General features: G+C 39.7%; 1 protein-coding gene across 3 annotated transcripts in view; it reads right to left on the reverse strand.

Annotated features, from left to right (window-relative positions):
- The window catches only part of CDK14 (cyclin dependent kinase 14), a 269,013-nt gene that overhangs the window by 99,619 nt on the left and 146,082 nt on the right, over window positions 1–23,312 (reverse strand). For all 3 annotated transcript variants that reach the window (XM_086466597.1, XM_086466595.1, XM_086466596.1), the window contains 2 exons: window positions 17,663–17,725; window positions 3,409–3,532 (listed from right to left, as the gene is read on the reverse strand). In XM_086466597.1, coding sequence (XP_086322723.1) covers window positions 3,409–3,532; window positions 17,663–17,725 — 187 coding nt within the window. The remainder of the gene's footprint in view (window positions 1–3,408; window positions 3,533–17,662; window positions 17,726–23,312) is intronic.

Consider the following 23,312-nt stretch of genomic DNA (forward strand, 5'->3'; position numbering starts at 1 on the left):
CTACTAACCAAAGGCTAGGGAAGCAGCCCAGTCTGTGTGTTAACTAGCATCAAGCCCAAGGGTCTATTCATTTAAGTTTGGAATCAGTTATGGTGTTACTCATTAAAGGTTTATAATACTTTATTTCTGCTCAAGACAGACATATGTGCAGGGGAAAATAAACAAATCCGTAGACAGTCAAATTCACACCACAGGATCAAAAATAATTCTTGCTTCATTTCATAAGGAGAATTCCTAATATACTTCAATTTCCTCTAGAATTTTAATTAGATTGGAAAAAAAGAATGCAGGAACGGAGTTCAAGGACTATTTTTCATAGCAACAATTATTCAAGATGAGTCACCCCTATTATATCTTCTCAAGAAAGCCATTTTTTATAGCTCATCCATTTTTAATTAGATAAAGCCTCTATGTTCTGTTCGCTCTTTTCATTTGACTGCTGAGTCTTCTCACAAATGCTCATTTCCTCACAGCTACAGCACGATGAACAGAAAAGCAAACCACCATTCGTCTGAACAAAGACACTCCCACGCAGCACAGTATCTGTGTCTGGGAGCCCTGCTGTAGAAAAACACATGCCCACAGTTATTCAAAGATTCCACTTCAGCCGCAGTGCAATGCACTAGCAGGCATGAATAGCCTTTCTTTTACCTTGTTTATTCAAGTACCATAATCCACTACAGCCTGCTTTTAAGTATTTGATATCCTACACTGAGGAGATTAAATAAGCTCACTGCCAAATGAAAAACTTCAGCTGTGCTGTTGATTTTTTGTAAACTTATAAAACCATAATCTGATGGTCTTGTCCTTAGAGACTAAAAGGCCTTTGCTTTAGGATTTTATATTTATTGTGCTAGCAAAGTCAATCCTATCTCTGACAAACTGATTTCTTGATAGGTTCTCTCCAGCCTTGAGTGCATTTGAAAGCAAAACAGCAATCTCTCTAATTTCCATACCGCTCCTCAGGTAATTAATCAAATATACAATCTAAACCTACTTCCTTTCCAAGTGCATTACTGCAAATTAGTCATTTGTGGGAGAAAAAAAAAAAAAAAAAAACATAAAAAAAAGGGGGCTGTATTTTACATCTTGTTTAAAAAGAGTCGTTACTGGTAAGGTGGAAGATGGGTGATAATAATACAGCATTTAAATAAGTAAATATGCACAGGGATGCACACAGAGAGCACATGGGTGTGATCTCATTTCTCATGCCTTCAGTGAAAGGGGTCATGACCCTTCAGACTTTAACCTCATTGATTCTGATTTGTCATCTTGGTTCTCAGAAGAGAAATTTAACCCATCTGGTTTTCAATTTTACGAGGTCATGAGCCATAAAACAAAATCTAGCTTTAAAAAAAAAGGAGATATATAATCTTCTCTCAATGTGTAAAAGTAGATTACACAGATGTTTCTGTTAGGTCAGGACAAACTTACAAGAGAAGAAAAATCCTCTCCACAATATTACACATTTATATGTCTGCTACTGGGCATTTCTTTTTCGTTGTACTTACACATCTCTAGTCTTTCTCTCAAAACAATACACAATGGTCAACCTTAAATTCCCACCAACACAAAGGTGGGAAAATTCTGCCTTTGATGCCATCACAGCAATATTCAGCCTAGTGCCCCAATGAGGCAACAATTTCATCAGAAGTTATAGTTACATTTCCTACTACAGCGGGGCGAAAACAAACGTCCCACCCTTTCCTCTGCTCTATGACAACATCAGGCAATACCACCAGACAGAGGTCAACCTGCATCTAAGCTGGACATTTCATCGATTGGTTCATACCACCAGCAAGGCATTTAGCAGTGCTAGTGAACGGTGGATTTTCTGTTTTCTTAAAAACACAGCTGAGAAGTTTGCAGCCTCCCTCTCCCCAGCCACAAAAGCCATAGAGCTTCAGCGACATACCCCACCCCCGCCACAAAATGCCCACACCATGTGAAACATTTCACATACACAAGAGTTTGTAAGGTCACGTACAGTGTTTTCAGCAGCCACCAAAGCTAGAGTACCATCACCACAGTCTCTTGAAGGACTTATAATATGGGGATCCTTGGAATTCAGAGAAGTTCATAGTGCTTTATACATATAAATAATACAACAAAACTAGTCATTTCAAACAGCACAGCACCTTCAACAGAGGACTAACTCACATTTTGTTAAAAAAACACTTAATGGTTCACCTGTTTCATGTACTTCAAAAAAGGAAATGTCCTAGTAAAATGCAACATGCGGGAATACTTTTTTAAGCATATCTTTAAAACACTTCTGGCATCTTCCAAGTTTTGAGAAACAGCAACAGAAAATGGGATATAAAACCAGACAATAATTGTTTCTAATACTATTTCTCTAATTGCTTTGCAACCCAAAGGCCAATCAGGTTCTTGTGGACCGCATCCACCTGAAGTCCTGTTCCCTTCTCCAGCATAGCAAATACACACTGAGCTGTTAACTGCAGTAACGCTAATTAAAAGACAAAAATCATGACTACATTAACAGTGAAATTGCCAATTAGCACATAAGGCTCCCTCATTACTGCTAATGCTTGAAATGGAAAGCCCGATGTGGATATTAGTCATAAAAATAAAAGACGTTTTTAAAAAGCCAGTAGGTCACATTTTCAGCTTACTCCAGAAGTTCTGCTAGAATCAGTAGCGAAGAAGTTGACCTACAGGAAAGAAAGAAATTCCTACAACATTTTGTAAAAACCACTAAAGGAAAATATTGCCATTTTCCACATCTGCACTCACAATGGCTTTCAGAGGAAAGAGTACTTGCCCCACTGCAGCCACTAGAAAGTGGCTTTAAAAAATTTACATTAAAAAAGGCAAAAAGACTAACATTTCAGTGGACAATTTCCCCTGATTTTATACTCCATATAAGGTTTCCCCATAAGAGACTAATGGATTCTGAAAGCAGTCCAGGTGATCCTAGTGTCCGTTATTCTTTAGAAGGAATATTTATTCTTGTGTCCTTCAGAATCTTTCAATGACTATTTAATGGAAGTCAATTCAGATCTCCACAACCCTAGAGCTGCTTCCATAAAGTGATTGTGCTCTTCATATAGTCTGCATTTCCTCAGGTCTCTTGATTTTTTTTTCCTTTTCTTTTTAAACATTTTAAATTCTAATTCAGAGGTCTTACGGTAAATAAAACTGAAATACTTTCAGCATTATCTTCCTCGTGAGAACTGGAGTATATATTTGGTTTTCACTTCCTCCCTTTTAATCAAGCATTTTGTTGACCACAATCAATTTCTTCACTCAGGAGAAAAATGTGCAATTATCTACAATGAAGAAGGTGTGTCTAAGGAATAGGGTATGGGGAAGAGAAATCAATGGAACCATCTGTCTGACATTCCTACAACATTATAAGAGACTTGTAATTAACTGCTTGCCTACCAAAGTCTGCCAGCTTTAACTCCCCCGTGTCACTGATCAGAAGATTCTGTGGTTTCAGGTCCCTGTGCAAAATGTAACGCTGGTGGATGTAAGACAGTCCTCGCAGCAACTGAAATAAAAATAACTGAAAAAGAGGGGGACAAAAAATGACCTCTGTTAATATTTTGCATATAACCACAGGTGATTTCTTCACAATATGCAGGGTGCTTGCATATTGTGGTAACATTGTGTCAGAATTCCTCCCAAACTGGCCTAATCACCACCCAAATTTAACACAACAGAATTTTCATCTAAACCATACATACTTTACAAGGACTAACCCCAGCCTCCAAGCCCTACTATATCATAGATTCAATTTGCCTGCTTTAAAAAGAACAAGAGCAATACAACTGTGTGCAGAAAGCTCAGTTTCTACCAAATTATAATTATATTCCATTTACCCATATGGCCTTAGAGATTAGGTGGTAGCCTGAAGACAGATGTGTATCTTCACTCATTATGGGAAACAACACTACAGGGTGGATAGGGATGGGGAGATAGGCTGGGGGATGGGATACTGGAGCTAAAACAAAGAAGAAATTAGTAGTATAAGAATAATGCCTGTGTACCCAAGGAAATCTGCAAGTATGATAGGATTTCTCCTTCAAAGTTCTTTTAATGGGCATTGCTTATGTATTTTTCATTAGGAAATAATAATTATCGATGAACCTAAAGATGACTTTTGAAACCTACTTATAATAGTCTTGAAGGTAAATGTAGATAGGAAGCTAAATCATCTCCCATGTTTCCTTGAACTCTTCACTGGACAAATGCTTTCCCTACAGCTAAGCATGGATATTGTGTATTTTTTTAAATTTCATAAATTTACAATTATGAACAGAGAGCTGGACAATGAGATCTTTTGTCCTCCCCTTTCCACCTCCTCTCCCATCATTCTCCTGCATTCTCAGGGGCACCTGCTGTGAAAGGCTGTAAGTGCTACCCTCATGGATTTGATCAATACAAAGGGTGAACGATCGTTTCACAGGAATTTTCTTTGCAGTCTTGGAAAACCTCTCCTAATATTAAGATCCTTCCTATTCCCTGAAAGATTTTTAGAAATACTAGAGTTCCAAATGGGACCACAACAAGCCTTTGCAAAGCCAAACAGGAAGAGTTCAGGAGCAGGCATGGACCTCCTGCCCCACAGCTCAGCGACCGGTGAAATGTGCTCTCTTGGAAGATGTGGAAACCACACCCAAGATTTGGGAAAAGTCAACCCAGGCACATGAGAATTTCTAATTAACTTGCAACACAAGCATCCTATTTTATTTAGAGACTGCTGAAGTGAGGAGACATTATAAAAAGGGTTACAAAATCTGACTACAGAAGAGAGCAAAGGCTGACACAAGAGAAACAGAAATGTCATGTTACTGAAGTTGAAATGAATTTAATTGCACTTCATTTTTTCCCTGAGTGCAGACACAATACACTGTATGCTTAGCTATTTAGCCAGAGCACAGAGCAATATCAATCAGCTTCTTGCCAGGGCTGGGTCTAACAATGTGCTGAGGAAACTTAAGAGCAAAATACAGAAACAAAAGAAAGAATAGCAGGAAAGTCATAAGTGACATGAACATTCCTTTCTGAATTGTGGTTAAAATGGAACTCATAATACACAAAAACTATTTAATAAGGGCAGGAAGCAGGAACAGCTTTCATTACAGCCTTAAAATATAAATTAAATTACTTCAAAATAATATTTTTTCTTTAATCAAAAGATAGGGAAAATATCCAGTTTGCTAGGCTAAATCAATGGTATTTAACTACAAACATTTTTGTTAAACATGCAAAGACATTTCAATTATCATGTTATCTTACAGCACCGTAATCTTTAGAACTCAAAATATATTTATTAATGTGGGCTTTAATTTGGCTTTAATGCAAAGAGTCAAGTGATTTGACACAACAGGCTAAGAAAAAAACCCAACAATTTCACAGCTAAACAGAATAAACTCCTACTCTTGAGGACAGCTTTGGAAGGTATTTTTATTCCAGACTTGTAGACAGTACTCATCAAGTACTTCAACAAAAGTCAATTAATTCACTCACATACAGTGTATCAATTGCTCCCTCCTTGGAGGAAGACCATGAAGAGCAACTGGAAAAAAATCTCCCTGAATTCGTTACAGGGTAAACACAGCCATTGTTTTGTTGTTTTCCCTTTTCCTCTTCACTTATGTTTTTATTTGGTAATATTACATGTGAAAAGATTTAACTTAAAACATGAGTTTAAAGCCTAGCGTAGAGCATTCTGCAAACCACAGACCCTTTGAGATTGCCTGGGAAGAGAGAGCAGTAACAGAGGCTCTCCATTCCCAACGGTTCCCCACTCCACAAAAAAAAAAAAAAGACAAATCGGAAAGAACCATTTCTGACGTGTCAGGAAACACTTCTGCCTTCTCACAGTCATGTTCCCTCCCCTGTCTTTGAGTAAAGCCCTCTGCAAGAAACCCGTTCCCCTTCAAGACTAAGCACGTTACACTTTCACAAGGACAGAAATGAACACTAGATGAGGTACCATCACCTCTTACCCATATACCCCATCTGAAATTGGCATGCCATCTCTCACAGTCGTATTCTGATCTTACTTGCTCATTCCTCCACCTTGCTCAGTTCTGATCACCAAGAACCCTCAGCCTGGGGCTTTTGATCTCAATGGCAACTGAACTGCCATTTCCCCACGGCCACGGGATGGCGGCCCCTGCAGACCATCGGACAACTCTAAAAGGAGTCCATGGCAAATTCCATATGCATTCCAACTGGTTGGTTGTGAGGATAGAAATGACACAGATTCATGGTTCTTGAGCTCTTATGATAGTAATTTTAATATTTGCATGGTCATACACAAGGCGGTATAAGTGTGAAACAACCTGTAATAAACAAACTAGGACATCACTCGTGTACAGTTTGTAGCTTATTAGTAAGTACAGAGGTTTTGGTGATAAAATTAGACTCACAAAATGACAAGGGTCATTGTGATGAGAGTTGAAAAAGAGAAAATAGGAATTGGATTTGGGTCAAGAAGTCAGGATTTCAATAAGGCTTAATATTAGGAGGCTCAACACTTTACATTCAGACCAAAAAAAAAAAAAAAAAAAAAAAAATCTAATACTTGTGCTTCAGGTCTTGCTTATTTATTATAGCCGTGAAAAAACCCCACCTTTTTTCCCCTAAAATTTACGCAGCTCTCACTGCAACGAGCAACATATTTTAATGAAGAATTTTCATTGTCAGTGAGAAAAATGCATACAGGTCAAAGCTAATTCGGGGTTTATGGACTGTGGTATTAACAGAATATTAGCAGTTCTTAAAAACTTACAAGAGAAAGCCCTAAGCTCACAAAAAAGCTTAGCACCTACATAGTCTTTCATGTATAAGGCCTGGAGAGCCACTTGACCTACACGCAACATTTGACCAAATGCCTGTTTAAACCAATTACATTTTCTGAGAGACTTGCCAGCTGCCTGGATGAACGGTCCTGCTTTCATGGTGCTTTTCACGAGCCTGGATGAGCTGCACAACCTAGACCAATTCATGCATGCACCTAACAGCTGAAAGATAGCTCATATGCAGCAGAATGCTTTACTATCTTGTTGGTCTCTGAATGTCACATAGGATCTTGAGTTCTTCTCATCCAAATGAGCTTACAAGCTAAACACTGGCACAGGCCATTCAAAACACATCTAATGGGTGGGACTCATGGGACTTCACACTTTCTGACATAGGTTCAGAAAGCTCTGATGGTCTAATGATAAAGGGGGATGCTCATGCACAGGCAATCTGTGTAGAAGTGCTCAGATGACTCCACATAGCTGCTTTTCGTTTCCAGAGACAGTAGAGAGTTTCTGGCAAAGGATACCGGGTTAAGTGAAAAGCAGAAACAAAATCACAACATGCCCGGAAAGATTCTCCAGAAAACATACTATTTCCACACAGTGTCTGCTGAGGCATCAAGGATCCCAATGACAAGAAGGATGCTGCCCAAGAGGACAGACTATCGAGGCCTGTGGTGGGCTATTTTAAGTCAGGAACTGTCTTTACCTGATGGCGCAGGGGGATTTCTGAATGATTTCCAGCATTTGAGTTCCCTTATCACATGTTGTATTCTGGGAATAAAGGATCCGGCCCTAGATACAGAAGCAGAAAGCTGTATCACAGAATCACAGAATGTTAGGGGTTTGAAGGGACCTTAAAAGATCATCTAGTCCAACCCCCCTTCCAGAGCAGGACCACCTAGAGAGGTCACACAGGAATGCATCCAGGCAGGTTTTGAATGTCTCCAGAGAAGGAGACTCCACAACCTCTCTGGGAAGCCTGTTCCAGTGCTCTGTCACCCTCACAGTGAAAAAGCTTTTCCTTATGTTAATGTGGAACCTCCTATGCTCCAGCTTGCACCTGTTGCCCCTTGTTCTGTCACTGGCCACCACCAAGAAGAGCTCGGCTCCATCCTCCTGACACTCGCCCTTTACGTATTTATAAACACTCCTCAGTCTCCTCTTCTCCAAGCTGAAGAGACCCAGCTCCCTCAGCCTTTCATCAGAAGGGAGATGTTCCACCCCCTTCATCATCTTTGTATTTCTGTGCTGGACTCTTTCAAGCAGTTCCCTGTCCTTCTTGAACTGAGGGGCCCAGAATTGGACACACTATTCCAGACGCGGTCTCACCAGGGCAGAGTAGAGGGGGAGGAGAACCTCTCTCGACCTACTGACCACATCCCTTCTGATACACCCCAGGATGCCATTGGCCTTCTTGGCCACGAGGGCACATTGCTGGCTCCTGGTCATCCTGCTGTCCACCAGGGCCCCCAGGTCCCTTTCCCCTACGCTACTCACTAACAGCTCAGTCCCCAACCTATGCTGGTACGTAGAGTTGTTCTTTCCCAGATGCAAGACTCTACACTTGCCCTTGTTGTATTTCATTACATTTCTCCCCGTCCAGCTCTCCAGCCTGTCCAGGTCTCGCTGAATGGCAGCACAGCCTTCTGGTGTGTCAGCCACTCCTCCCAGTTTTGTGTCATCAGCAAACTTGCTGACAGTGCACTCTGTTCCCTCGTCCAGGTCAGTGATGAATATATTGAATAGTACTGGTCCCAGTGCCGACCCCTGAGGGACTCCACTAGATACAGGCCTCCAACTAGACTCTGTCCTATTGACCACAACTCTCTGACTTCTTTCCTGCAACCAATTCACAATCCACTTCACTACCCGATCATCCAGACCACACTTCCTCAGTTTAGCTGCGAGGATGCTGTGGGAGACGGTGTCAGATGCCTTACTGATATCAAGATAAACCACATCCACTGCACTACCAACATCTGTCCACCTGGTTATGTCTTCATAAAAGGCTATCAGGTTGGTCAAAAATGAATTCCCCTTGGTGAAGCCATGTTGACTGCTCCTAATGACCCTCTTATCCTTGATATGCCTAGAGACAGCACCGAGGATAAGTTGTTCCATCTCCTTTCCAGGGATGGAGGTGAGGCTGACTGGTCTGTAGTTACTCAGGTCCTCCTTCTTGCCCTTTTTGAAGACTGGAGTGACATTTGCTTTTCTCCAGTCCTCAGGCCCCTCTCCTGTTCCTCACAACTTACCAAAGATGATGGAGAGTGGTCTAACATTGACTTCCGCCAGCTCCCTCAGCACCCGTGGGTGCATTCCATCAGGGCCCATGGATTTATGTATGTCCAGCTTGCTTAATTGATCCCTCACCCAGTCCTCACTAACCAAGGCAAACTCCTCCTTTATCCTGACTTCTTCTGGGGCCTCAGGGGTCTGGGGCTCCTGAGGACAGTTTCCAGCAGTATAGGCAAAGAAGGCATTCAGTAATTCTGCCTTCATTGTATGGAACCTTTTAGTCTATAGAAGGTGCACAAAACTCTTGGCTCTGCTCTCTCTGCAGCAAGAGACTGTGAATGGAGCTGAGCTAACCCGGACCAGGAGTTCACATCAGTTCAGAAGAAAGCTGAAAGCAACACTGGATTAATGTGCTGATCCTTTAGCAAGATCACAGCGGTGTATTCGCAGTTACTTTTGAAAAGTAATAAACAATACTGCACAAGCTTTATTATTACTCATCACTGATAACACAAATGCTCCTGCTTGCTGCCTGTATCACAGCACATCAGCTGGGTACCATCTGAATTCCCTTGTGTGCATTCAGCATCAATTGATACCATATTCAGTCTCAATAGGCCAGCGAATCTAAAAATACCAGTAAAAGAAACCAAATCCAGGACACTTCACCTCACGCTTGCAACCAGTGTACTTCTCCCTATCATCCAGAGGATATTACAGGCTTCTGTGAATTATTGGCTATTTACAAAGGCGTAAGGAGGTAATAAATCCCCACAGTACTATCTCACAGCCTTGAAAATAAACACAACTGAACACAACGCTCAGTCACGTTTGGGTTCGCTAGATTGTCTGGCAGTTTTAGACCTACTTGTTTTAAACCATTAACATAAGGAAAAAATACCTGGTAATATGTATTACCACAGAAGCAATGAGAAATGTCTCTATGTGACTTCTGCTAGCATGTCAAAAGCTCATCAAGCACAATCTTTTGTATCACTGCTGGTTTGCTGTTCTTTTCCCTCTTCCCAGCCAGGATAATACCCCAAGATAAAAATCCAACTTTTCACTTCTAACAATGTCCTGAGGAAATAAGAACATTTTAGGTCAAAGCTTTGTAGACTCACTTGCTTAAATTGTCAGAAGAAGAAATTCCAGGAACAAACTGTTGACTTGAGGTGAATTTGCATCCCTAGGAATAAAGGATCCTATCTGAATAAAAAACTGTGAGCCCTTTGAATCAGCACAATTTTCATGATCATAATAAGCTTTATCTCAATAAATGGTTCTCCTATCTGACCTCCCTGGGACCAACTGAGTTCTCTCCAAAAGAATTTTAAAATCATTCTCTCTAAAACGCATTTATAAAGGCTTCTAACTTGCTCCTGCATTCCTCACCCTCGAGTCTTACCAAAGACAGCATCACACACACGCATATAATGCAGCCACTGGGAATGTACGCCGTATCATTACTTTAAAAAAAAGTTACTAAAACTACAGATTTTTCCACTTATTTGGAGCAGAATTGCAAAGGAAAGAGATTGGAAAGTATTAATTTGCTAACTTCTACTCTCTTTGATGTTCTTTTAATCATTTTTTGTCCCCTCTGGGTACTACTACAGTCATTTGCAATGAGGAAGGTGTGCTTAATTAACCGAGTACAAAGATACTCCCTTATGATCAGTTATACTTGTCTGCTCATGTTCAATAACTGGAAGACTCTCTCAGATTTTTTCTTCTGAATGGCAAAAGTAAAAAAAATTCAATTCAATTAAATCTCCTTTTCTATCATTCACTCCCATGCTGAACTAGGTCAGGGTGGCAATTGGTGCTTCACCAATATTACAGACACTGGAAAGAGTGTTTTCTTCATCCCTACAATATCTTCACATTTTTTGCTGTCTGTGAACCATGCAGACCATACAGACAATAAATTACACACACCAGATATGAAAGTGACATTCTTCTAGCATGAATTTTAACACACTGATAAAGATTCTGCGTTTACTGTTCACAGTTCTGCATATTATCAAATCATTACTTTAAGTGACAAGACTGACATAGAGCGAAATGCTGATGCCATATTTAATGTCTGATAACTAAAAAGCCTAATTTAAATAATCAATTCTCAATGCCATGTGTAAAAGACAACCTTAATTTGGCATAACATTATTCTGTCTGCTGTACACCTGCTTGTTCCCTGAATGAGGAATGAAAAATAGCAACCTCTCAACTACATTAAACAGCATCGCTTCCCACTTAGCACACCTGTTAAAATATATTTTTAATTCAACTCTACATCAGCAGCATCACTAATTTCAGTGAGTAGGACAGATTTCAAAAGCATGACATTAGTTCGATTTGCTTCCAGTAACGACCGATAAAATCAAAAGGACCACCATAATACGTATTCTCCTCAGAGTGAAAGTGTTCTCCCAAACTCGAGTGAGTCAATGTGATAGGTGAAACATGACATGAAACTTCATCACAGCTGGATGTATTATCATGGTTTAATTGTCCAGTTCCTGTGTAGCTAAGTCCATGGCAGCCAACCTTTTGGTCAGACACCTCTAGTTACACACAGGCACTCACTTGACACAGCTTCCCTTTTGTCACGTATGGATGCAGGACTGGCCACATGATGCAACACATATCTCCCACAAAAAAGGGGACCACAAACCTCTTGTCCATGCCAGAAACATTTATACAATCACAAATGAAAAGCAAATAGAAGCACACATGGGAGGTCTACATCGATAACGCAACTGTAACCTAAAAACCAAAGCGTTTTCAGCTGCTTTTCAGATACTGCGCTTTGCCAACAAGCATACGTTTTTGTATCTCACTAATGATGAACGGAGCTAGTGCTCAGCAAGAGCCAGTATGTGATGCTCTGCTACTGTCAAAGTCCAAGCAGCTGCACTTCAAGCACAGCAAGCCTCATGGGGATGGGATACAGGAGTTGCCTAATCCTTCCATGTTCTGATGCTCCACTATCCGTTGTGCTTTGGATTATTCTAAAGCTGTAATCAGTTTAATGATAAATATTTATGTTTACAAAAGACATCAGATGACAACTACCCTAGGGCTTTGACTCAGATTATTAATTCTCACATTAGTCATTAAATGCCAAAATTATTCACCTGACAAAAGCCGATTCAACTTTTAAAACTGCAACCATTAGGTAAGGACAATGTTTGCAGTACTGCAGTATGGAGAGGAATAAATGAATACTGGAAGCGATTAAGCTCCAGAGATTCCAAATAACGTCAGATAAAATTCACTGCATTTTGCATTTTTTATTCAACGTGCACGTCTTCTTGTTTAGGAGGCCAGTATTAAAATCTTGGTTTAATAAATCCAATATTTTTTATCAGATCTGATTAGGGATTTTTGTAATTTTTTTTTTTTAACTTGAGTGCTATGAAGTTTACTGATGTCTTCAATATTTAGCACAGAAAAACGTTGCAGCAGCCCATTATGTTCCAATAATTCCTATTAATTACACTTCTTTTAAACTGTTTTTGTAGGAGTTTTAAGACTGGAACTACTTTAAGACTGAAACAGACCACATTTTTTTGCTGAAACTTAAGCATACTTTTTACAGCGATTATCACAGAATCATAGAATCATTGGGCTGTCCTAGGAACTTAATACCTAAATTCCACTTCACACTTTGCCACATACCTTACACACGACCTTGACAATCAACTATTTTCTCTGACTCAGTATTACAGTGATAAAACACAGTATTAAAGGTTGGGGGGGGGGGGGTTGATTGAGGTTTTACTTCAAAAATATCCATCAATTACACATAGAAGACGTCTGTGCCCTGCTTCCTAGGAGCAAGGAAGGCTCAGAATTGAAATGGTTAAGAGCTGGAAACTGGAAGGCTCCTGGGAGAAGGCTGAATATTCCTGTTCCCTGCATGCAAAGTCCAACAAGATGGTCTGCCTATTTCTTATCACTTAGCCCTGGGAAGCAAAAAGATGCCCTGGGAGAAGAACAAATCAGAGCAGTAATATTAGATGGAATGAGAACAAACTGGTAATTCCTTCTCCCTCTGGTCACAGCAGATGACAGGAGCCTTCCGAGTTGCCTGAAGTAGATTTTAAGAGTGATTAAGAATCAGAGACAGTTTTTATCTGGTTGACAAGCCCGTTGTCATTCAGGATGGTGTTGGACGGATTGAGGGACAGTGGGTCAGAGGCAAGTATATTTTTTTTTGTCAACGATGGTTTTTTGAAGTCAAATGCTCACACAAATCAATATTACCTCTAGCACTGCAATTAGAGGAAAGAAGGCAGAGAGGAAAAAAAATGAGGATGCTTTTCCCAAAAGACTACAACTATTTCAATGCAGCATCACTAATTAAAAAACAAATCAGTTTTCATTAATAGATTTATTTTTAAGGCAGGAATGCAAACAAGAAATGCAGGAATGACAAATGCAAGCCTGAGCTCCACTTGTTCCACCAGTAATAGTAGTTACAGAAAACAGACTCAACTATAAAATAAATGCACCCAAACATAAAGATTAATTTACTTGCATTACTGGGAATATAGTAATATGGAGTAAAAGATACTATCAAAATAAAGATGCTATTTCAAAGGTTAAAAGAAGTTAAGATCAGTCACATTTTAACAGGACATGCTGAAATGCACCAAAAAATACTTTAAAATGAAACTATGAATTTACAAAGCAAGAACCATTTATGGGCAGCTGCAAAGAAAGGCTCAGAAGAACCAAGAAGATAAGGCAAAAGGCTGGTGGAGATGACCCTGTACCAGACAGAAAGGAACACAAATCAGAATGAAATCATCATAAAAAAAAAATCACTGGCAGGGTTAGGTAGCTGCTGTGACCCATTTGAGTTCCTGATGTAGGAAGCAATCCAGATGTTTCAACTGAGAGTCCAAGAAGTACAAACTGTCTCTAAAGGCAGCAAGAGCTGTAGGAAGCCAGCCAGGAGTACAGATCTCAGTAGCCTGGGTCAGGAGGAACAGCATAGGGAGGGTCAGGAGCAAGTCTTGAACCTCAGTTTGCTACAGCATGTCTTGCAGCTTGGCAAGTGCCACACGGCATACACCTAGAAATCACCTCGTAGCTCCAACTGTGTACAAGGCTGCAGCAGTAGCTTCCAACTGAAACATAATCAGATGTGGCACCATGTATTTAAGATTTATTACTTGTCTTCAATTCTGGAAAAACAGACGTCTCCAAAACTAGAAAAGAGAAGCTCAGGCTCTGCCTACTCAACAGGGACTTACTAACTGATTACCTTTTCTCGCCTGATCTCTAACCACAATACTGTACACAATATATAATGCATAGTTATAAATAAAAGATAGATATGCAGGCCTGTTAGTTACCAAAGACGTATACAACTGCGCATTTGGAGCTAGCAGTGATTGGAGAATCTATGGATTGAAACAACTGCTTTCTGCCAATTTCCCTCCTAGCTGATAAAGGTGTTGCAGGTACCTAACCATATTTGTGTCACCAGGATACTTGGTTTAACATTCTCAGGGACAGGTATTTAAAAAAAACTTTAGACAGTAACACCTCATCCTCACACAGAAATTCTTTGAAGGGTTTAAAACCTGATGTTATTAGCAAGACTTAGGCCTCCACACATGCATTACAAAATTCTGAAATCATTATGTGTGAATACATACATTGCACTAAAACTGCTAAACCTAATACTTTAGGAAGCAGTATTTTTTGTTTGCTTAAACATACTGTCCCAAGACTCCTACAACTGCCAATTGAGACATTCTTCTTTATACTTCCACATGCTTATGATATTCTGTTTAGTCTTTATTTAAAATACTTAAGTGACAGCAAATAGCCTATTTGAAATTACAAAGAAAGGCAATGTCAAACACAACAGCCAAGGGGACAGCAATATGTGTGTCCACCAAAGTAATTTGGATTTTGTTCTATTTATGATTCTTCATCTAAAAGTAAGCCTGAGGGAACAAGCATTGTCTTTAGCTTGTAAATACGGAGAAAATTCAGAAATATAATTAGGCTGAAGATGTCCTATAGAAACCAAAACACAATTAAATAATGGCTTTGCTTCTGTGTTCCTATAAAGCAGTGTTTTACAGGAACTACGGCATAATATTCTTTGGAAAAAGAAAGATAAGTGATTATGTGGGTTTGTATTTATAATAATTGGCAACAAGCCAGAAAGGAATATCCATCAGTAGGCAATACTTTTCTCAAGAACAAAATCAAAATGTAGGGGGCCTTTTGTCATACTGGAGCATCAATGGCTTAATCCCACAGGTTAGCGCAGAGAGCCAAGACTAATTTATTGCTACTGGAATGTAATTGCTCAATTGGAAGATTTTTTAAATGGATTTAGGGATCACATAACCAGCAATTCTGAACAAACACTGTCTAAAAGTCTGACTAAAAGTGAAATTCCTGAAGGACCTCTAGCAAGGAGCTGGCAGGGAGAGAAGGCTAATTAGCATGGCTCAGCTCAACCCTTAAAAATCAGCTGTGGCTCCAGACAGACAACTCTGTCCAGAAGCTAAAACCAAAATAGGTGGCAAAGTCTCAGAACTACAATTACATAACTTGGCAAACTGAATACAGCACAACAAAGCATTAAGATATCACGTAGTAACTATCTCATCTCCTCTGTAGGAAGTTTCATCTGCTCCAACTTCCCAAAGTTTTTTCTCTTTTTTCCCAGTTTCCTTTCTATTACTAATCCATCTGGACTTTAGAAAAATTGAACTAGCAGTACTTCAGGATTCTACACTTGGTACTCAAAGAATTTTTTTTAATGCACCCATAAGCTTCAGAAGTGTTGCTGAACACTGCTGTTAGATGTGATAGCCACAGAATACATGCAGCAAAATTCACAAGGGAAATGCTGCTGCTGCAGTTCCCTCTGCAGCTCCTGTTTTAAGAGACAGGTATCTCAGCATTTGTAGAAGTGACACATTAGCAAGCCCAATTATCTGCATATGCCTGTCCTCAAAGACAAGCTCACCGGGGCCTGATACAATCAAGAAAAAGTACAGTTATGTGAATTATGATGTCTTTGGGGAACAACTACAGCCACAACGACTACTACATATTGGATCCTGAGCTATACAGCACTTCAGCCTTGGAGTAGTCTTAAAAATCTGAAGCAGCACAACGAACTTTCAAAGCCAGTCTTAGCTTCTCCCAAACCTCAGACAGCTGAACGTAAAAGCATCCACACAGGGAAATGAAACACAAACCCATTGTTTTAACAAGCACATTCAGCACATGAAACTCCGCTTAGGAAACTGCACAGTGCAGAAAGCTCAAAAGTTTTAGTGGTTGAAAAGCAGGTCCCACCTCACCCACCTTCAGCCATCTCAAAGTGCCGCACCCACAGAGGCACTGGGAAGTGGCATTGGGAGCAGACCCATGGGCTTTCCCTGTCCACGCTAGCAAAATGTCTGAGGGACAGTCGTACACTACAAGGATGCTATCTTGCAGCACACAGATCATGTATTGTTAAAAATTTACTTATTTATTTTAGTTTGTCCAAATACATGTAGTATGTAAGAATTTTCCTTTTTTCTTTTTTAGATGGCAGCTGTTCTCATCTGACTTCCTATGATGCAGATGCCATTTTTCAGTTAAGGAACACAGAAAATCAATCAATCTATATTATAAATATAGTTGATGTACAACAATGACCAGCTATTGCAAAAAAAAAAAAATTCTTTCCTCTTTTTTAAAGATTTTATTTTCTTAACCCAAACAGGCCTTCTGAGTTTTCCAGGAGCGAGAGAGGGTTCTTTTTCCATGAACTTCTCAATTTCAAGAAACTAAATACTGGAATAAAGCTCTCAGTATGACAAGTGAAGATTTAAACACTTCCAAAGTCGAGCAACAATGGGACTGATGTCAAAGTGCAAGACAAGTGTAACAAATATCATCTGGGTGATCTATACACACACGACACATTCTGCATGTCTGATTGGCTTCCATTTAATGCTAAAATCATTTGGCTGACTTCCCAGAAAGTAACAGGATCAAGTCTCTACCAATCTATCTTTCTGTTAAATCCTGCTAATAAACTCCCTTCTTCCTGCGTGACGATTCTCCGTATCTACCTTAGAAGGAAAAAAAATTTTAAGTGAGATCAGCTACGAAAATGCTTCATCAAAATAAGTGAGCAAAAAGATTAGGGAAGATTTTATATACTCATGTAAAAAAGCAGTATATTCAGCTAATATAATTCATTAGTTCCCTCAAACTAAGTGAGCCTACAGTGACGTACCTCACTGAAGATCAAGCACTGACAGCCTAAAGCAAGTTTACTCAGGGGTCTTAGGGTACTATTGTCTTGTCTTAAGAGCAAATGTTTGAATGGAGGGGAGGGGTTGCCAACACTCTAACAGGATTTACTCATATATTCTGTCTCTGAATCGATTCTACAGACCTCACAAGTTCTTTTGTGGGAATGTTCAAATACTTGCATTTTTAATAATTTTTAAGAAAAAAATATTTTAAAATATAGTTCATATGCCTACCATTTTCCCTTTAGCTAATAATCAGTTTCCATGAAACAATTGACATGGCACTTTACATGAAGTTACCGTTACTGCATTTGCCTTGAATGTGTGCTCTTTTTGACTCACCTTCACATTTTCTGGATGAAGCCCTCCAGGGTGTTTGTCCATGTACTGACATAAATCAGTGTGCTAAAAGAAAGTCAGATGGAAAAAAGTATATTAATATCTGTATGACTGCAGCAATAAATATCCTTCTACTTTGGAGTGGACAGAACAAATGGAAAATAAAGAGATTTTTCAGCCACACATGTGCACACACACACTTGTATCTTTACACTCCATTCTATTTAACAACCTTGGTAACTTGATCAATACAAGTATTCACCAAATTTAATTATTTTTTTTTTCCTAACATCCTGTATATGGTAGATTAATTACTTGAATTTTAGTATCATTTTACACCTTGTAAAACACTATCACCATCAACACCATCAAGGTAATAACTGGAGGGAAGGGGAAGAACCTAAAGGGAGAACCTCAAATGCTACTCTCATTATTCACATTAAAACAGTGCGTTTTCAATATAATTTTATGGTGATTCCAGATTAAGATGGCTTAATGGTTTCAGAAATAAATCCAAAAGGCATTACATATCAGAGTGCTGAATGATACTTTCCAGCTCAATAAGAAGCACATAATTATGCACATGTACAGCTATTAATTACAGCTACTTTAGAAAACAGCTTCACTGAAGACCCAAAACTTTTAAGTGTTCACTTCATAGTTGTGTGTATTCCCTGCAAATATACCATAAAATCTCTTCAGAAAATAAGCAGGCTTGCGATGTACAGATTAATGTTATTTTTCATTAATAAGCATTTATCGCTTTTACTATGGAAACACTATTTTCTCTGAATTTTTCTCTTGCATTTCTTCACTCTGCTACCAGTCAGCAGCACACTTGCAGTGAAGTTGCACGTTGCTCCTCTGATTTGCTTGCACAACTCAGCTTCTGGAATTATGTTCCGAATAAACAAAGCAAAAATATGCACTAGATTAACAGCCAAAAGCTTGGAGACTGACTCTGCCTCCCACATCTGGTTTCTGAACAACATCTGGTAAAAATCATCCAGCATTCCTTGAACAGCTACTAGGCAATACCAGGCAGTTTTCAAGGTGAGAGATTTGGACAAGAGCTGCCTTCGATACAGCAGAATGGTTTCTCTGTGCAGCATTTCTGCGTCCAGGAGCCATTCTCCAGTGCTCTTTTGCAGAGTTATATGGATACATAGGAAAGTTTCCATCTTCTAAGACAGAAAATTCACGCTAGCCACAACTGTTCTCTATAATCTTCTCTTCTCAAGTCATAAACTATGAAAACACACTGCGCACATAGAATTAACATTGTAATGATGTAAGATGCACTGGTTGATTAGGTTGTGCACTAGCACACCTTTTTTCAGGAATTCTTACACAGCTTCAAGAGAGTGAGAGCCCTGACTGCAAGAAATCGCTCCAGTCCCAAAATGAACAATGTGCATAGCGCAAAGGCATAGGGCACGCTTCAGCAGGGAAACCACACTAAACACAACACAACAGAGCTTCTTCCAAAACAGAAGCTGCAGCAAGCAATACTTCATTTATAGTTAATACTTTAGTGCATGCATTTATGAAGAAAATTAAAAAATACACCTCTAACAGTGAATAGTTACTGTCAGTGAAGTGAATTTTGCATAAAGTCTATGTGTAGTTTAAAGACTTATTCCTAGTTTCTGTCAAATCTTTAGCCACTTAAGGTACATATTCCTCTTCTATTCTCCCAGGTAGTTTTCTAGGACTGTATCAACAAGCCATGCCAAAAATGGACTGGTCATCCTTCAGTACACAGCACCACATTACCCAGTTCCGTCTCGTTCTACTGTATCAACACCAAGGAAACACACTTGAACAAAGTCATCTGCTAACCTTGCCACTGGTTTGGAAAAACAGTTTTTGAGTAATAACCCCAGCACAAGAGTCTGCCTCCGGTAAAATATCAGCTGAAATACCATTGCTACAGGTGATGGCTCGTGTCAAATACAAAGTTTGGGGGATTCCCCTCATTTTAATGGGTTAGCTGTTATTGAAGAGAAGTACCAGCCTGGTGGAATAACATGTTTTCTTCTTGAACTTAAATACAAATCTTTGAATAGTGATAGCACCTGCAGTGCCTGGGAGAAGTTTAAAGAAAAGCCTGAAATTTTGCTTTAGAAAGCCCGTCAGGGCGAACAGGGCAGTGGTGTCCCACGCTCAGACGCACAGCCATGGCCCCCGAGCATGGCACTCTCCCTCGCATCGGCTGGCTGAAGGAGAAGAATTGTATTTCCCTACAGTTCAATCTTCCAGCCTTTGTGGGTGACAAATAAACTGGTCAGTGAGAAACACTGTCTCCTTCACCTTCTGCTGATTTCCATGATTTGCAACCAGTCAGACAGCAGAAACCAGACCAGAGGAAGACAAACCCAATGGTACTTTGGAAGGTTCCATCCCTGAAGCCCCAGCACCCCAGCTGCCCACTGGCTGCACCTTTTGAGTACCAAAACCTTTCTAAGAACATCCTCTTCACACTCAGATCACTAGGAAGAGCAATAAGTCATCTTTCTATTTCCATTATACCTACAATGAATTGTGAGGATAACCCCATTTTCTTCCACTTATATTTCAGTTATTATTTGGAAGCATTTCCTCCATACATGAACATCAATGATGATCCTGTTTGTGTTTTGCATCATTCACCACCACTTCCTACCCCAAGGACAAGGACAACTGGTAGCCTGGTATGACCTTATGCTCTCTCCTTCAAAAATCAATTGCTCACATCTACCTAAAATTCAATGTAAGCAGCCATTTCTATAGAATCTGGAAACCTTACAGAGTCAATTGTGCAGCAGCCTTTTGACATCCATTTTTTTTCCCCAACACACATGCTACAGACACAGAAAAACCTCTACCAAATCTTAATTCAGACAGTAAACAAAAAGTTTTTCTGTTCAAATCTTTTAAGAATTTACCCTCGTAAAATTAATTTAGAGTCCTTCTCATAAAAGCAAGTAAACACCATGGTACCAACTGGGAAAGCAACTTATAAAGTTACAGTACATTGTTCCTCACATAAAAAAAAAAAAAAAAAAAGAAGGTGGTAGCAGTAAAGCAAAGGCAGCATCAGCTGCTCTTCTTTTCCCAAGGTAGGGACTCAATGCACATTGAATTAAACATTAGCACAGCCAGGAAAGCTGACAGTGCTGCAGGGACAGCTATTTCTAAACCTGTTTTCCCTTTTGGCAGGCAAATGTCTGCTCCAGTGCTTGTGTGCTCAACTGACATTGAAGACAACAATGCGAATGCAAGTTTCAGGAAAGTATTAAAAATGAAAACAGAGAGCAAACTGGTTGAAAGCAGTTTTCTAACAGTATTCCATGAAATTAGTACCATATAGGTGAACAGTCTTTTTCTTCACATTGTATTTCGAGGTAGAAGGCAACATGCTTTCCCAGGTGGAACACTGGCTACAGATGCAGCATGCCATACTCTGACACTAGGGTCTTTGCTGTGGTTATCACCTTGATCTAATAAAATATATACCCTAAAGGAAAATTCAAGATACAATTACACATTGGCAATAACACAAAACTATGCTGAAACAAAGCAGGAAGACAAGAAAGCAACCAACACACTGTTTATTGTCCTTTCACCAGTCTCGGAGGGTGAGGACACCTTACAGAGAAGCAGGATACACCAGGAATGCAGTACAGAGACTTCAAAGTAATTGCAAATATCTGTCACACATATCCTGATCCCAGGTGGACCTGGCCAGACCAATTCTGCTTCAAGCTAGCTTTTAACAGCTCTATCAGCCATGCTGTTATTCCCCAACCCACATCAATCACCATAAGTAATCCCATGCTGACAGAACATACGATATTTTAGCTTAAGTTCAAAATCCCATTAATTCCTGCTCTTAACACTGCACCAGTTTACCCACACCTATACGTACAAATAATCTATTAGCACTCATCTGTTCATAACAGCTATTCAAAAACAATAAATAGAGAAAAATCAAGCTTTCATAGTGAAGAACTCAAAAGCTAGGAAAGTCCAGAATTAACAGGGTTTATCCAATCTTTTATTTTTTGCCCAAAAAAAAGTACATTATGATAACTTTTTAAATGTGTAACGTGATCCCATACATTTTTCCCCTCAGAAAATAGAAAATTCCCTGAACAGAATAGAAGGTATTTGATTACAGAACAGCTGTGCTGGTTTTATGTTTTTGCGGTTTTTTTCTATTCTCACGCAGCTTGCTGTTTCTGGCTTACTTACCACTTTGAAAGCAGAAATATTAATCTCACAGGTTTTCCTGCCCTGCTTATTGCTACATTATTTGCAAGCTTCACAAACATAAAATAATTTCATAGCAATCCAGAGGAGATGTGGCATTATTCCCTTTTATCAGGTAGGGAATTGAAGCAAAGAGAAAAAAGTCTTCAGTATCACTGATTTGGGCAACTCCATTTAAAGCACTTTGGTTTTGACTTTTAAGAGTATTTGGCACTATTTCACCTCCTGTGTTTTGACTGACTTCAGTTACAGCTGTGAGTGTACAATGCTTTTGCAAGGGAGACTGAGAATCTCATGCAAAATAGCAGAAGTTGGTCATATCTGAATTGCAGTGATAGCAATTTGCGATGGTGATGCCAATTCCCAACATAGCAGGGATGGAATTCCATTCTCTACAGCAATATTACCTCTCTTATCTTGAAACAATACCTTGAAGGAGGCAGGAACCCCAGAAGACACCCTAGTTCCAACATCCAAAAAAAATTCCAGAAAGTTCAACCACCCCCACACGCCTTCACCTCTGCAAAGGTGAACACAGTCCTCTGCAAAGCTGCACAACAGGTTCTTCCACAAGGACTGCAAAAGGAGACTGTATAGGCCATCTTGGTGTCCTCTTATTTTAAGAGCTTCACTTTGCCAGCTAGCTAAAACAACAATGTTTTGTGCAAAACCTGTTATGCTTTAAGTGAACAATTTGATCTCTCCTCCCACTATTGCCTCCCCCCAGAACAATTTTGCTTCCTCCAGGGATGCAGTCTACAATATTTGAAGGGAAAGACTAAAGCCAAGTCTTTGAGAGGACAGGGAGAATCTTCAAAGACATAGTTCTTAAGTACAAATGACAATTTTTCTGAAACCTATCACTTTATTAAATCTGAGGCAATTTTCAAAATAATAGCTCAATGCTACCCGTAGCACAAAGGCTACCCATTCTCCCAATTCCAAGCTGGTGCTATAAGGCTTGAATATCTACAATAACGGTCCCTCAGCTACAGGTCTAAGATATTTTGGCTGAAATTAAAAATAACTATAGGCAACCTGGGGCAGACTTTGGCATCTTACTTCTTCAAATAATTGTATTTTACTAAATTATGCCAGATCACTGCTGTGACTTAATTTCAGGTTTCTGGCACACACAGCTACAGGTCCTTGAGAAGGCTCTGTCAAGCCTTTGTGCTACCTTCTCTCAGCAAGTCAAAGCACAAATCCTTTCCTCAGTGCGCATCTCAAGTCACTAAACCTCCCTCCACTAGGAAACCCCTGACCCTTCCTGGATGTCACGGCTTGAGGCTGGGCTGGCCACTAATAAATGACAGACGCTCTCTATTAACCCCTCTCCCCTCCCAAAAGGGAAAGGGAGAGAGAACAAGGGAGAAAGTCTTTACAGTTTGGAAAAGAA

The sequence above is a fragment of the Leptosomus discolor genome, chromosome 6 (genome assembly GCF_034619465.1).
Source record: "Leptosomus discolor isolate bLepDis1 chromosome 6, bLepDis1.hap2, whole genome shotgun sequence".
Classification (NCBI taxonomy): Eukaryota; Metazoa; Chordata; class Aves; order Leptosomiformes; family Leptosomidae; genus Leptosomus; species Leptosomus discolor.